Source organism: Oncorhynchus kisutch, linkage group LG28 (assembly GCF_002021735.2).
Source record: "Oncorhynchus kisutch isolate 150728-3 linkage group LG28, Okis_V2, whole genome shotgun sequence".
NCBI classification, from domain to species: Eukaryota; Metazoa; Chordata; class Actinopteri; order Salmoniformes; family Salmonidae; genus Oncorhynchus; species Oncorhynchus kisutch.
In genome coordinates this window covers 43,367,391-43,384,363 of record NC_034201.2, presented here as the reverse complement: position 1 = coordinate 43,384,363, position 16,973 = coordinate 43,367,391, and the positions used below count along the sequence as shown (strand labels likewise).

At 43.8% G+C, this 16,973-nt stretch overlaps 1 protein-coding gene across 2 annotated transcripts; it reads right to left on the bottom strand.

The window, feature by feature from the left end:
• Positions 1-38: 38 nt before the first annotated feature.
• On the bottom strand, positions 39-13,769 carry LOC109873067 (tetratricopeptide repeat protein 1). Of its 2 annotated transcripts, none has more exons than XM_031808511.1 (8): positions 13,700-13,769; positions 11,852-12,401; positions 11,661-11,721; positions 8,958-9,070; positions 7,039-7,075; positions 5,558-5,706; positions 1,364-1,418; positions 39-379 (listed from the first exon to the last, which is right to left on the bottom strand). In XM_031808511.1, the coding sequence occupies exons 2-8, from the start codon at positions 12,371-12,373 to the stop codon at positions 225-227; spliced, it is 1,092 nt and encodes a 363-aa protein (XP_031664371.1). In that variant the 5' UTR covers positions 12,374-12,401; positions 13,700-13,769; the 3' UTR covers positions 39-224. The 2 variants fall into 2 exon arrangements, with proteins under 2 accessions (XP_031664371.1, XP_031664370.1); XM_031808510.1 differs by having other exon boundaries at positions 13,681-13,765.
• Between the last annotated feature and the right edge of the window lie 3,204 nt (positions 13,770-16,973).

Sequence of the window (16,973 nt, the reverse complement as noted above, 5' to 3'; positions counted from 1 at the left end):
TCCATAAAAATACAGTTTAAAAAGACAACGCAGCAAAGTAACAGTCACTTATTTAATGGCCCTTTCAGATTGCCCACCATCTCTCACACACAATCTTATTTAACCATGAAAGACTGCCTTTTAAATTTCAAAATGGATCCCACTCTGACACACCAGTGGAGGATCCTGACTGTCCGTCTCTTAGCTCTGAGGATGGGTGGCCAAGCCAGGTGTGACGACGGCTCTCAGACAGGCTCCTCATGCTGTGATCTGTTGTTGTTAGGATTCTGAACAAAGTTGACAGAGTAGGATCCAGTGCCCGAATCCTGGTTTACCTGGAAGTTTGATGTGGACAGACCAAATGGCCGCAGGAACATATTGCCCAAGTCCTTCAGTTTGCCTAATGACAGATAGATAGGGAGAGACATTAAAAAGCTAAATAATGACAAAAACGATGATGAAAAACAAAAATGACCAATAACACATGAAAACACTTAATTGAAGTCAGTATTTTTCTATTGACAATTGCAAATGAGATGATATTCCAATACACTGTATGCTTAGCTTTGTTCTACTCTACAAACTCGGTACTTTAGAAGTGAGCTGTTTTCCCCAGCACAGCTCCAAGGGGCGGCAGCGTAGCCTAGTGGTTAGAGCATTGGACTAGTAAGTTCAAACCCCCCAGCTGACAAGGTACAAATCTGTCGTTCTGCCCCTGAACAGACAGTTAACCCACTGTTTCTAGGCCGTCATTGAAAATAAGAATTTGTTCTTAACTGACTTGCCCAGTTAAATAAAGGTAAAATAAAAGGTCAAATGAATAGAAAATGTTGATTAAAGAGCCTCCCTCCCTACACACCGCTTCATGGTCAATTTCAATTCCAAGCAGTGTTCCCCACTCCCAGCCTAGTGAGTAGCAACTGGGTCCACACACACAACCTTATAGTGAGACCATGATGGAACAGAACCGGCCTGGGTCACCCTCACCTGACAACAATATGATTTAAAACATATCACAAGGCACAGTTGTTGTTTTGTTTTTTTTGCTAGTCAGTGAATGTACTTTAGTCTTTAAAAACAAGTTGTAGAAACATCTCTAGGATGATCAATGGGGGGGGGGGGGGGGGGGGACGACGACAATGCACCTGAGCTCAATTTTGAGTCTCATAGCAAATAAACTGAATACTTATGTAAATAAGCGATCTGTTTAAAAATAATTTTTTTATACATTTGCAAACATTTCTAAAAACCTGTTTTCACTTTGTCATGTAAAAAGGGAAGGGGTCTGAATACTTTCCGAATGCACTGCACCTATGTCTTTGAAATGTTTTCCTGGGGGTGCAATCTATGCAAACCAATAGAAAAGCAGTTGGTGATCTCATACCCATCATATCGTCCTTCAGCTTCTCATTTCGCTCGTGGATCTGTTGTGGAAGCCGCTGTACGGAGGAGAGGGAGAGAGACAGTCGAGGTAAATGCCATGTGCCTGGTTGCTGTGAAGACTACTGGCTGATACGGTTTACCTTCTGCTGACCTTATATTGTACTCATCCTACCAGCACTGTATGGAATGGAACTTCACAGAATAAAACACTTTCCACTACTTTACCTTCAGGTCGTCTTGGCAACATCCCTGTGGTGGGAACACATTACACCTGACCCCTGCACTAGAGCTAGCGGGAGGTAAACCCTTCACAGTAACACCTTATTATCCATCTCAAGTCAGAAGGATCCCTTTCCTCTGTTTTGTATTCACTGTCATCTTCCATCTCGGATGCTGCAGGTCTAGACACTTCCATCTAGGGTGCTGCAGGTCTACACAGCATCTTCCATCTAGGGTGCTGCAGGTCTAGACAGCCCGCCTCCAAGGACAGAAGTTATCACACATTATCCATTCTACACTGAACAAAAATATAAAAACGCAACTAGAAATATTTTATTGAGTTAAAGTTCATAAACGCAGCAAAAAAACATCCTCACTTATTTTAAGTAATGGGGGGGGGGGGTCAAAAATCAAAAGTAACAGTCAGTATCTGGTGTGGCCACCAGCTGCATTAAGTACTGCAGTGCATCTCCTCGTGGACTACACCAGATTTGCCAGTTGAGATTGCCTGCAATGACAACAAGCTCAGTACGAAGAATACGGTGACACACTGCCCCCAGGTCATGACGGAACCTCCACCTCGATCCCGCTCCAGAGTACAGGCCTCGGTGTAACGCTCATTCCTTCGATGATAAACGAAAATCCGACCATCACCCCTGGTGAGACAAAACTGCGACTCATCAGTGAAGAGCACTTTTTGCCAGTCCTGTCTGGTCCAGCGACGGTGGGTTTATGCCCATAGGCGACGTTGTTGCCGGTGATGTCTGGTGAGGACCTGCCTTACAACAGGCCTACAAGCCCTCAGTACAGCCTCTCTCAGCCTATTGCGGACAGTCTGAGCACTGATGGATTGTGCATTCCTGGTGTAACTCGGACATTTGTTGTTGCCATCCTGTACCTGTCCCGCAGGTGTGAGTTTCGGAAGTACCAATCCTGTGTAGGTATTGTCACACGTGCTCTGCCACTGCGAGGATGATCAGCTGTCCGTCCTGTCTCCCTGTAGCGCTGTCTTAGGCGTCTCACAGTACGGACATTGCAATTTATTGCCCTGGCCACATCTGCGGTTCTCATGCCTCCTTGCAGCATGCCTATGAGCAGGGACCCTGGGCATCTTTCTTTTGGTGTTTTTCCAGAGTCATTAGAAAGGCCTCTTTAGTGTCCTAAGTTTTCATAACTGTGACCTTAATTGCCTACCATCTGTAAGCTGTTAGTGTCTTAACGACCGTTCCACAGGTGCATGTTCATTAATTGTTCATGGTTCATTGAACAAGCATGGGAAACAGTGTTTAAACCCTTCACAATGAAGATCTATGAAGTTATTTGGATTTTTACTAATGATCTTTGAAAGACAGGGTCCTGAAAAAGGGACGTTTCTTTTTTTGCTGAGTTTAAGGAAAATCGGTCAATTGAAAGTCATTAGGCCCTAATCTATGGATTTCACATGACTGGGAATACAGATATTCAACTGTTGGCCACAGAAAAAAAGAAGAAAAAAAATGGACTTGTACTTATGTCTTTGAAATGTTTTCCTGGGGGTGCAGGAAAACCAGTCAGTATCTGGTGTGACCACCATTTGCCTCATGCGGTGCGACACATCTCCTTCACATAGAGTTGATCAGGCTGTTTATTGTGGCCTGTGGAATGTTTTCCTACTCCTCTTTAATGGGTGTGCGAAGGTTCTGGATATTGGCGGGAACTGGAACACGGTGTTGTACGCATCGATCAAAAGCATCCCAAACATGTCTGGTGAGTCTACAGACCACTGAAGAACTGAGACAGTGTCAGCTTCCAAGTAGTATACAGATTATCATCCTGAAACATGAGGTGATGGCGACGGATGAATGGCACGACAATGGGCCTCGGGATCTCGTCACGGTATCTCTGTGCATTCAAATCGCCATTGATAAAATGCAATTGTGTCCGGTGTCCGTTGTCCGTAGCTTATGCTTGCCCATTCCATAACCCCACCACCAGGGGGCACTCTGTTCACAATGTTGACATCAGCAAACCACTCACCCACACGACGCCATGCACGCAGTCTGCCCGTTATAGTTGAAACTAGGATTCATCCCTGAAGAGCACACTTCTCTAGCGTGCCAGTGGCCATTGAAGGTGAGCATTTGACCACTGAAGTCAGTTACAACGCCAAACTGCAGTCAGGTCAAGACCCTGGTGAGGACGACAAGCACGCAGATGTGCTTCCCAAAGACGGTTTCTGACAGTTCCTGCAGAAATTCTTCAGTTGTGCAAACCCACAGTTTCAGCAGCTGTCCGGTGGCTGGTATCAGACGATTCTGCAGGTGAAGAAGCCGGAAGTCCTAGACTGACGTGGTTACACGTGGTCAGCGGATGAGGCCAGTTGGACATACTGCCAAATTCTCTAAAATAATGTTGGAGGTGGCTTATGGTAGAGAAATGAACATTCAATTATCCACCAGAACATTCAAGTTCTGGTGGACATCCCTGCAGTCAGCATGCCAATTGCACACTCCCTCAAAACTTGAGTCTTCTGTGGCATTGTGTTGTATGACAAAACTGCACATTTTAGAGTGGCCTTTTAATGTCCCCAGTACAAGGTGCACCTGTGTAATGATAATGCTGTTTAATCAGCTTATTGATATACCACACCTGTCAGGTGGCTGGATTATCTTGGCAAAGGAGAAATGCTCACTAACAGGAATGTGCCCAAAACATTTGTGCCCAAAAATCAGATAAAAATAAGCTTTTTGTGAGTGGAAAATTTCTGCTCACGAAACATGGGACTGACACTTGTTGCGTTTATATTTTTGTTCAGTATAATTAACTGTGGAGTTGTTGGGAGGAGTTGATTCTCTGGTAAGTGTATGTGTGTGTACCGGTGTGTGTCGGGGCTGGGGAGATAAGACGAGAGTATTTTGAGACCATTTAGTGTCAGATGGTGCATTTCAGATGGAGAAAAGCTTCTATTCCAGGCCAGTCCAAGCCGTGCCTCAAACGGCACCTTATTCCCTATGTATTGCACTTAGTGCACTAGTTAGTGCACTCTAAAAGGGACGAATAGGATGCCTTTTGGGATGCAGGCGCTGTGAGCTTGTGTTGTGTAAGCCTCCCCCTCATGGCTACATTAGTAAGAGCTGCTACTCGGCTCCTGTTATTATTGCAGAGCCTCATTCAGAACAAATCAGGAACATAGAAACTGTCAACCACAAACCTCATTGAATGGAAAGATGAAAAACACATCTTTGTCCAAGACATTTCAGTTAGCCTAGCATTCAATATTTCATGTTAAACAGTAAATGCATTTAGTTTTATTTGATGAATTTGACACCCTAGCTATTAAACAAGCAAAATCAATGAAATGGTTTAATACCTGGGCCTCATATCAAACACTTCATTATTATTGATTATTGATTATTATTGGCTGTTTGGGTTTCGCCAAAGGCAAACCTAACAACATTCAATGTTAAAATGAAAACCTTGACACAATACTGTTCATGTGTTAAACTACGACATGAAATGTCGACATTTACTGAAGAGTGTTGTTTTTTTGTTATATGTTTTTTGGGGGAGTGTATTTTACCCCCTTTCTCGATCTTGTCTCATCGCTGCAACTCCCCAACAGGTCGAAAAAGGCAAAGGTCGAGTCATGCGTCCTCCCAAACATGACCTGCCAAACCGCGCTTTTTTAACACCCGGAAGCCAGCCGCACCAATGTGTCAGAGGAAACACTGTTCAACTGACGACCGAGGTCAGCCTGCAGGCGCGCGGCCAAACCCTCCCCTAACCCGGATGACGCTGGGCCAATTGTGCGCCGCCCTATGGGACTCCCGATCACGGCTGGTTGTGATACAGCACGGGATCGAACCTGGGTCTGTAGTGATGCAGTGCCTTAAACCTCTGCGCCACTTGGGAGGCGAAGAGTGACTTAAAATGTAAGCCTTCTCTATTCTGCTAACAATTATATATTATAGTTTAAATGTCAGTGGTTGCTACTAACCATGCAGGCCTCTCTGGCTGAAGGCAGGTCGGGGTCTTTCTCCAGAGCAGCCTTGTAGTCTTCCAAAGCCTCATCCAGCTTGTCTGTTTTCTCATAGAGCTCTGCCCTCCGCAGGATCGCTCGCATGTAGTTTGGGTTCAACTCTATGGCTGGAGGTGACGAAAACAAGGACAGAGTTCTAGTTATGTAGCGTTGGGTATGAATAATACAAATGGCATTTATCCAAATCTGCAGCTGGCGTTAGTGATTTCGATCATACGCCTGAACAGAATTATTATAATATATTTTTTTAAAACAGTGTTCTGGAGTGGGAATTGTGTCTTCTTCACACAATATACTTGGAAAGAAGCACACACCATGTCCCAGACAGGTCAATCGTCTGGCATGCCATGCCATGTCCCAGACAGGTCAATCGTCTGGCATGCCATGTCCCAGACAGGTCAATCGTCTGGCATGCCATGCCATGTCCCAGACAGTTCAATCGTCTGGAATGCCATGTCCCAGACAGGTCAATCGTCTGGCATGCCATGCCATGTCCCAGACAGGTCAATCATCTGGCATGCCATGCCAAGTCCCAGACATGTCAATCATCTGGCATGCCATGCCATGTCCCAGACAGGTCAATCATCTGGCATGCCATGCCATGTCCCAGACAGGTCAATCGTCTGGCATGCCATGCCATGTCCCAGACAGTTCAATCGTCTGGCATGCCATGTCCCAGACAGGTCAATCGTCTGGCATGCCATGCCATGTCCCAGACAGGTCAAGCCTCTGGCATGCCATGCCATGTCCCAGACAGGTCAATCCTCTGGCATGCCATGCCATGTCCCAGACAGGTCAATCGTCTGGCATGCCATGTCCCAGACAGGTCAATCGTCTGGCATGCCATGTCCCAGACAGGTCAATCGTCTGGCATGCCATGTCCCAGACAGGTCAATCGTCTGGCATGCCATGTCCCAGACAGGTCAATCGTCTGGCATGCCATGTCCCAGACAGGTCAATCGTCTGGCATGCCATGTCCCAGACAGGTCAATCGTCTGGCATGCCATGTCCCAGACAGGTCAATCGTCTGGCATGCCATGTCCCAGACAGGTCAATCGTCTGGCATGCCATGCCATGTCCCAGACAGGTCAATCGTCTGGCATGCCATGTCCCAGACAGGTCAATCGTCTGGCATGCCATGTCCCAGACAGGTCAATCGTCTGGCATGCCATGTCCCAGACAGGTCAATCGTCTGGCATGCCATGTCCCAGACAGGTCAATCGTCTGGCATGCCATGTCCCAGACAGTTCAATCGTCTGGCATGCCATGCCATGTCCCAGACAGTTCAATCGTCTGGCATGCCATGCCATGTCCCAGACAGGTCAATCGTCTGGCATGCCATGCCATGTCCCAGACAGGTCAATCGTCTGGCATGCCATGTCCCAGACAGGTCAATCATCTTGCATTGTGGAATTAGAACAGAGACGTAACAGACTCACCCTTGGTGCAGTCGGCGATGGCTCTCTCATTCTTATCCTATTAGAGGGGGAAAGGTGTTTCAAACTCAGCAGTCACCATTTTGTTATGTATTTGTTTGGGTGGAAAGGTTACGACAAGATGACATCAATTCCAAATGACCTGTTGATGTCTTAACCCGAGCCATCTGAATAACCAGGTAGGATTGTGTTTGCCAGTCAAACCTATCCTAAACTTATGTAGCATGTAGCCACAGTAGAGCACCACTAGGGGTCACAAGAGATCTGTCTCTCTTAGCCCCACCCTCTTGGGAGATAATGGTGGTTTACTCAGCGCTTCATTTTAGCCTGTTAGGACAGGATCCGGCACCTCTCCATTTTGGACTGTTTAATTCCGGAACCTATTTGACCGGATCCAGTACCTATTGTGGCATGAAACAAAGTTTTCACTTTTTGCTATGTAAAAAATGCAGATAGAAGAGATCAAAGTTCATTCGTGTTGCCTCTTTGTTAATTCCCCCCCCCCCCCCCCCCCCCCCTCAAAGATGTGATGTGAAAAAAAGTAGATTTCCAGCCCAGGGTTGATATTCTAAGAGTTGATTCGCGTTGGGCCGGGCCGGTCAGGGCTTAAGGTTTGCACAACGTTGTAACCTATACTTGAGACCAACAAGTAGCCGTGGCTGTGTGAGAAGAACACCAGTATCGCTCACAGAACTGGAATGAGATCCCCTTTATATGATCTTTCTCCCTCTCTCCGCTCTGATAGACATGACCCTGCAACTCATCAAGTATTTCCTTACAGATCATATAACGGGTTCTGGAGGAGCTATAGAAAGGGTTCTGGAGGAGCTATAGAAAGGGTTCTGGAGGAGCTATAGAAAGGGTTCTGGAGGAGCTATAGAAAGGGTTCTGGAGGAGCTATAGAAAGGGTTCTGGAGGAGCTATAGAAAGGGTTCTGGAGGAGCTATAGAAAGGGTTCTGGAGGAGCTATAGAAAGGGTTCTGGAGGAGCTATAGAAAGGGTTCTGGAGGAGCTATAGAAAGGGTTCTGGAGGAGCTATAGAAAGGGTTCTGGAGGAGCTATATAACGGGTTCTGAATAGCCTAGTACACCATGATAATGCCTATAATTTGGCCACAGAGGATCAATAGCTTCTTTAAAAATAGCCTAACTGTGGATGGTATGTAGCCCAATAACAAGGCATGCCTAGAGTCGGGAATGCGTGGCAAATCTGTCAGCGAACAGCATGCAGACAAAACAGGCCTTTAGCAATATTTAAAATACAATCGTGTGAAAACACAGGTTGGAAAGCAAATGGCTCCTGCTGAAAAGAGAAGACTATATCAGTTTGTAGGCTACTAAAATATTTTATCAACTTTCAACAGTGGAGGCTGCTGAGAGGAGGACGGCTCATAATAATGTCTGGAACGGAATGAATGGTATCAAACATGAAAACCATGTGTTTGATACCATTCCATTGACTCCATCCCGGTCATTATTATGAGCCGTCCTCCTCTCAGCAGCTTCCACTGACTTTCAAATATTGTTTTTTTTACAAAGTAAAACAAGAGGCTTTTGGCACGAGCTCGTCGGCCATCACCAGCGACTGAGCTGGTCAGTGAAACTGGAAAGCATTTTTAGGACTATAATTTCCTCATAGTGTAGCCTACAATGTCTCCACACACCTAGGATATTGATGGATTCAAGACAAGGTCATTTTTATTGATCACAGACTCTGTTTGTCAGGGTCAAAGTAATGTACGGTAAGCACTGGGTTTACGGGATATAATTGTGCAATAAAAATGTAGACTTCAGCTGTCTTGAGACTGACAATTCAGGAGACCTCAGAAGGGTTATAAATACCCAACTGGATTACCTTAAAAAAAGGGCCCTCAGAGTTCACCACTTGGTTAAGTTTAAATGTTACTAGCTAATCACTCTTACCAGGTGCAGTCGGGCAGCAGCACGGTTAGAGAAGAGGATAGCTCTCTCCTTGCTGGAACACACAGGGCATAATCCTAAAGCTGCAGTGTACGACTCCTCTGCCTCAGTGTGCTCTGAGAAGATATGAAGAAGTGTCAGTCAATTCTCCATCCATGTAAGCATTGCTGCTGGTGTACACATACATACAGTATACAGTGCATTCGGTATGTATTCAGACCCATTTGCCTTTTTCTACATTTTGTTACGTTACATCCTTATTCTAAAATTGATTACACCCCCCCCCCCCCCACCTACACACAATACCCCATAATGACAAAACAAAAACAGCAAATGTATAAAAAGAAACAACGAAATATCACATTTACACATGTATTCAGACCCTTTGCTCTATACTTTGTTGAAGCACCTTTGACAGCCTCAAGTCTTCTTGGGTTTGACGCTACAAGCTTGGCACACCTGTATTTGGGGAGTTTCTACCATTCTTCTCAGCAGATCCTCTCAAGCAGTCACGTTGGATGGGGAGCGTCGCTGCACAGTTATTTTCAGGTCTCTCCAGAGATCGGTTGATCGGTTTCAAGTCCAGGCTCTGGCTGGGCCTCTCAAGGACATTCAAAGACTTGTTCGCGAAGCCACTCCTGCGCTGACTTGGCTGTGTGCTTAGGGTCGTCGTCCTGTTGGAAGGTGAACCTTCGCCCCAGTCTGAGGTCCTGAACACTCTGGAGAAGGTTTACATCAAGGATCTCTCTGTACTTTGCGCCGTTCATCTTTCCCTCGATCCTGACTCGTCTCCCAGTCCCTTCCACTGAACAACATCACCACAGCATGATGCTGCCACCACCATGCTTCACCGTAGGGATGGTGCCAGGTTTACTCCAGATGTGACACTTTGCATTCAGGCCAAAAAGTTCAATCTTGGTTTCATCAGACCTGCGAATCTTGTTTCTCATGGTCTGAGAGTCCTTTAGGTGCCTTTTGGCAAAGTCCAAGCGGGCTCTCATGTGCCTTTTACTGAGTACTGGATTCCGTCTGGCCACTCTACCATTACGGCCTGATTGCTGAAGTGCTGCAGAGATGGTTGTCCTTCTGTAAGATTCTCCCATCTCCACAGAGGAACTCTGGAACTCTGTCAGAGTGACCATCGGGTTATTGGTCACCTCCCTGACCAAGGCCCTTCTTCCCCGATTGCTCAGTTTAGCCGGGCAGCCAGCTCTAGGAAGAGTCTTGGTGGTCAAAACATCCTCCATTTAAGAATGATGGAGGCCACTTCTTGGGGACCTTCAATGCTACAGCAATGTTTTGGTACCCTTCCACAGATCTGTGACTCGACACAATCCTGTCTCGGGTTTCTATGGACAATTCCTTCGACCTCATGGCTTGGTTTTTGCTCTGACATGCACTGTCAACTGTGGGACCTTATATAGACAACCTTTCCAAATCATGTCCAAATCAAATCAATTGAATTTACCACAGGTGGACTCCACTCAAGTTGTAGAAACATCGAGTCTCATAGCAAAGGGTCTGAATACATACATACATAAATATTTTATACATTTGCAAAAATGTCTAAAAACCTGTTTTCGCTTGTCATTATGCGGTATTGTGTTTAGATCGATGAGGATGTTATTTAATCCATTTTAGAATAACTGTAACGTAACAAAATGTGGGAAAAAGGGCAAGGGGTCTGAATACTTTCCGAATGCACTGTGTACACAGACACAGCTTTAATGTGAACAGTATGTTAACACTAAAGCACATTTTGGGGACGAGTCTCACTAGCTAGGTTTCCATCCAATTGGTGACGGTTTATCATGTGAATATTCAAAAATCTAAAATCTTGACTTGTTGTGGATAAAAGACTGTGTGTGATGACATAATGTATTTTTATGTGCACTTTGTGGTTAAATTCACATGTACTGAATAAAAAATAAAAAAAGTTAAATGGGTTAAATGTTAAATGGGTTTTCATCGCATTTTCAACCCTAATGATGGTTTTTCTCACAAAACAAATGTGCGTTATATAGCGAGTGTGCCCACTCTTGTATTGGCAAATGTCTTTTAGCCAACAGCTTGAAGATACAGTGTGGGCATAGCCACCATCAGCAGGTTATCACTTTTTTCAGTTACTGTACCACCAACTGAATGATGCTCTGTCCAGAGTACCCCTGAAGTACCCCCTCTTGTGCATTTGACCAGTATCCTGTTGGTCTCATGAGTCTTCTCAAGTACCCCCAGGAGTCCTAGTACTCCTGGTTGGGAACCACTGGTTATACTTGATGAGATTATTATGGACAATTGTTTTATATATAATTTGATTTGTCAACCAGCAACCAAGTATCGATCATCATGTCACCAGAATAAGACCCTCGATATTTATTGGAAAGAAGCATGAAGCTCATCCATCACCCTGTGAAGTTAAAATCATAATTTATTTAATCTGTAGCTCCATAAACTGCATGCTTTTCCCGACGAGCCGTAGTGGGAGGACCACACAACATGTCATCGGTCATTATGTCAATATCTAAGCACAAATGCGTTTCCACTGACATTTCTCGCATAATTAACTTTACCAACATGTACTTTACTCACGTAAAAAGATTACATATCAGCAATAGTTTAAGTGAATCATTCTCGAAGATCCTGATGGCCACGTTTTCTCAAACATCCATCCTCCAGCAGTATACAGTTTAGCCTACAGCAGCTTACCTCCACTCTTGAACTGACTGTTCCCCTTGTCCTTCAGGCTCATGCTCTCCTCTCTGCGGCTCTATGGCACAGCAAAAACAACAATCAGATTGAGCTCTTGTAATGCCAACTTACTGACCACCAAATGATGGTTGTAGAGTTTCAAATTGTGCACATTTGTTGTTGTTGTTGACTAGGATGAAGAAGTTCACCTCTGTTTCCTCCTCTGTCATGTCTTTCTCCACTTGTCTCAGATACTCCTCATCAAATTCAGGAGGAGCGTTCTCTTCTTCATTCAGTTCAGTATCAGAATCTCCCCCTTCAACTGCCATACTCTTGTCTTCTTCAGTGCACTCATCCCAAGTTTCTTTTCCCTCCTCTTCTTCACCTCCCAATAATGTAGTTCTCGCCCCTGACAACTCGGCTTCTTCTCCTCCTAACTCTGTATTGACGTGTTTTTTCTCTGTGTTTGGTGAACATCCCTCTGTTTCCTGGAATAATGATGGGGCTTCTGAACAGTCAGTCCTTCTCTGTCTGTCACCCATGGAGCCGTCTGCTCCATTCAGAGACTCCACACAGTCAAAGAAGGCATCGTCCCCCTGCTCAGTACCCCTGTGGGCTGCAGTGCTTTGGCCGTCTGGACATTCATGCTGTTCAGATACTCTAACATTGGTCTGAGAGTTGGTCATTCTGTCAAGGAGTGCTTCAGACTGCTTGTCTGCTGAGGATTCCATTGAATTTTCTCCCTGTACAAAACTTCACCTAGAAGGAGGAATTGCAGTCAGTTTTTACAGGTTAAATTGACAATGTATCTCAGTTTTATCTTGGGATAGATTGTCAGTCACACTATAGAAATCATATAATTCACATTCTCTATCAATTCTGCCAGTGACATTGCTAGCTAGATCAGTGGTCTCTAGCTTTCAGTCAGAGAAGAGAGGCCCAACTCAGCAAAAAATAAAGAAAAAAAGAAAAAAAAGAAAAGGCATTTTTTCATTGTTCTGCCCACCTAGCAAAGACTTTTTGTGAGGTCAATGAGTGTCAAATTTGGTCAACAAAAAAATGAATGGCTTATTTTCTATGTGAGGTTTATTTGCTCAAATAGAAGTTTTGTAATGTCATTGAGTTTATTGATAGAAGTAAAACATGTGACATTCAGGCATCTTTGAGAAAAAAAAACACTATATCAGAGTTGTCTCAACATGGCTATGGATATTCATGAAATGAGGCTAGTACATAGCATTTATCTCCATTGAATACAGGCGGTTGACATCAACACCCCTCATCGAATATTCAAAAAGGGATTACAATAATGAGATGTATTCACCAAGTCAAAGAGAGAATGTGAAATAAATATATAGACCCTTGAGCATATATAGTTTTATTTTTATTTTATTTAACTAGGCAAGTCAGTTAAGAACAAATTCTTATTTACAATGACAGCCTACCCTGGCCAAACCCCAAACAGGACGACGCTGGGCCAATTGTGTGCCGCCCTATGGGACTCCCAATCACGTCCGGTTGTAAATACAGCCCAGGTTCAAACCAGGGTCTGTAATGACGCCTCTAGCACAGAGATGCAGTTACTTAGACCGCTGCCCCACTCGGGAGCCCAACGATAGGCGGGAGCTGGACGGCTCCCATTGTTAAGGCAGAGAGACATGCATCTTGACAGTATATCCATAATCTTCTGACTGTTCAGTTGCACCCTCGGCTAGCTAGCCCAGTAACGTCAGCTTGCTCTTTAACACTGTTACTAGGCTAGCGACATGACACATAACATAATAATAGCTACCATTAGGTTTGATTATCTAGCTAGCTGCTAACTTTATCCCAACAATTGTTTAACTTCTGCGACAAAGCTATCTTTCTGGCTAGTCAGCTAATGCTAGCTACCAGTTACAGACCCAAATGATACATAATGTGACATATTTTCTATGTTTTCTATATCTTTGAATACTTGAAACTTAACTATGTATACACCAAAGTAAATATACACAAAAATGGGTTGTTAATGGGTATGATACTGCATATTTAATACCTTGTGGCTGCAGTCCTACCTCTAGTCAGGATGACATTTCCTCTGTAATCATCTCTTCCGACTGCTTATCAAATCAATACGACGCTGAGGCACTCTGGGAAATGTAGTCCTTAAGGAAACAGTTGGCTCAAAGAACGTTTCACCCTCAACATAATCATTAATGTCCCAGTGCAGTCAAAACATGATAATCCCGTGTTGTGAATATATTTCCACACTATGAGGTTTGGAATAATATTGTGAAAATTATGATAATGCCCTTTTTGATGTAAGAGCATTTTGAAAAGAGAGCTTGAATTTTCAGCCTGTTTTGGTGGGAAGGAGTTTTGGCCTGCCTAGTAGTGTTGACCTGTCATTCAAGGCAGGTGGGGCAGAGCCTTACCTGTTTAGCCCCCCGAAAATAGAAAAATCTATTAAAGTTTGCCTGTTTTTTGCGTGTCACATATCAGTTTACAAACAGTGTAAAAAATACCATTCCCTTACTTAATAAAGCTACATACAAACATGGTCTCTTTATTGAGTAAGGCAACTCCAGTATGCAGGCGTTTTCTGTGGTGGAGGGGCAGTTCAGCGAATGCACATAGCGCAGGCGTTGGTAATCTTCTCTAGTTGCGCCGTGATTTGCTCAGTGTTCTGTCACACATAAACTCAAAATTATATGTCTCTCCCTAATCCAAGATGCCGTAGAAGTCAGGCGTCTTTGTCAATTGGAGGTGTACCTGTGGATGTATTTCTACCTTCAAACTCAGCGCCTCTTTGCTTGACATCATGGGAAAATCAAAAGAAAATCAGCCAAGACCTCAGAAAAATAATTGTAGACCTCCACAAGTCTGGTTCATCCTTGGGAGCAATTTCCAAATGTCTGAAGGTACCACGTTCATCTGTACAAACAATAGTACGCAAGTATGAACACCATGGGACCACGCAGCCGTCATACCGCTCAGGAAGACGTTGCGTTCTGTCTCTTCGAAAAGTGCCAATCAATCCCAGAACAACAGGAAAAGACCTTGTGAAGATGCTAGAGGAAACAGGTACAAAAGTGTCTATATCCACAGTAAAACGAGTCCTATATCGACATAACCTGAAAGGCCGCTCAGCAAGGAAGAAGCCACTGCTCCAAAACCGCCATAAAAAAGCCAGACTACGGTTTGCAACTGCACATGGGTACAAAGATAATACTTTTTGGAGAAATGTTATCTGGTCTGATGAAACAAAAATAGAACTGTTTGGCCATAATGACCATCGTTATGTTTGGAGGAAAAAGGGGGAGGCTTGCAAGCCAAAGAACACCATCCCAACCATGAAGCATGGGGGTGGCAGCATCATGTTGTGGGGGTGCACTTCACAAAATAGATGGCATCATGAGGAAATAAAATTATGTGGATATATTGAAGCAACATCTCAACACATCAGTCAGTTAAAGCTTAATCAGTTAAAGCTTGGTCACAAATGGGTCTTCCAAATGGACAATGACCCCAAGCATACTTCCAAAGTTGTGGCAAAATGGCTTAATGACAACACAGTCAAGGTATTGGAGTGGCCATCACAAAGCCCTGACCTCAATCCTATAGAAAATTTGTGGGCAGAACTGATAAAGCTTATGCGAGCAAGGAGGCCTACAGACCTGACACCAGCTCTGGCAGGAGGAATGGGCTACAATTCACCCAACTTATTGTAGGAAGCTTGTGGAATGCTACCTGAAATGTTAGACCCAAGGTAAACCATTTAAAGGCAATGCTACCAAATGCTCATTGAGTGTATGTAAACTTCTGACCAACTGGGAATATGATGAAAAAAAATTAAGCTGAAATAAATAATTCTCTCTACTATCATTCTGACATTTCACATTCTTAAAATAAAGTGGTTATCCTCATTTTTACTAGGATTTAATTTCAGGAATTGTGAAAAAATGAGTTTAAATGTATTTGGCTAAGGTGTATGTAAACTTCCGACATCAACTGTAGCTAAGAAAGTAATACTAAGTGTATTTTGTGTAGTAAACTGTTAGTAGTCCATGTGTCTCAAACTAATAATTTGGTCCTCCCCCTCAGAACTTAGCCTACTGTTCTGACTTGGTGGTGCACATGTAGCCTATAGACTGTTTTTAGAGAAATGAAATCATCGGATATTGTAAGAGCTTTCATTGTCTGCTTATATGCCCCCGTTATTTATCCTTTGGTTCTGACTTGGTGTACAGGGAGAATCGACTACATCCATCTTAATCAAAATCACGGCCTGCCTCTTATCTGCTCCTCTTTTCCTCATGACGTAGTTTTCATCTCCATTGTTATATTGCTTATATTGGTCTATCTCATTAGTATCTAATTCATCTCAAGGCAATGTTGGAATGATGCATTTCATTGTTTTGCTTACTTTGTGTATTATAGTTAGATCATGTGCGGGGAGAGATACTATATAATGTTGTTGGGTCTGTAACCATGTTTGCCAGTGACAGTCTCTTCCCATTCAAATATTTATTTTCAACAGAAAGTTCAGTAATAGATCCATGTAATTCCATCTGATATTGCGAGGGTTGTTTTGTTTGTACAGTGCCCTGTCTGTGTCTGTATATAGTCTATAAAAGTGGATCCTCGTGATTGTATTTTCCTTCCTTTTTAGACCACATTGGCCTAATAAAATACTTCAATTGACAGGCTAACCTATCAATCGTCTCCCCCCCCCATCTCTCTCTCTCTCTGTATCTCTCTCTCTCTCTCTCTCTCTCTCTCTCTCTCTCTCTCTCTCTCTCTCTCTCTCTCTCTCTCTCTCTCTCTCTCTCTCTCTCTCTCTCTCTCTCTCCTCTCTCTCTCTCCCTCTCTCTTCTCTCTCTCCCTCTCTTTCTCTTTCTCTCTCTCTTTCTCTCTCTCTTTCTCTCTCTCTCTGTCTCTCTCTCTCTCTCTCTTTCTCTCCCTCTCTCTCTCTCTCTCCCTCTCTCTCTCTCTCTCTCTCTTTCTCTCCCTCTCTCTCTCTCTCTCTCTCTCTCTCTTTCTCTCCCTCTCTCTCTCTCTCTCTCTCTCTCTCTCTTTCTCTCCCTCTCTCTCTCTCTCTCTCCACAAAGTTAAGGCCTCAACAACATTAACACCTATCTGAATTTCTGTCGGTGGTGTCCATTTTGAAAGTGTTTGCTTGCACTTGCTTATACTTAGAGCTTAGTGTTAATGATATAAGAAAGAACATTATGAATTTACTGAACATAAATGTAATCATGTTTGTGTATGGTTTTAAAGTCAAAACTCATGTCGGCATTTGTTATTATTGAAAGAGAATGCAGTTCTTATAGAGTTACACAAATTCAT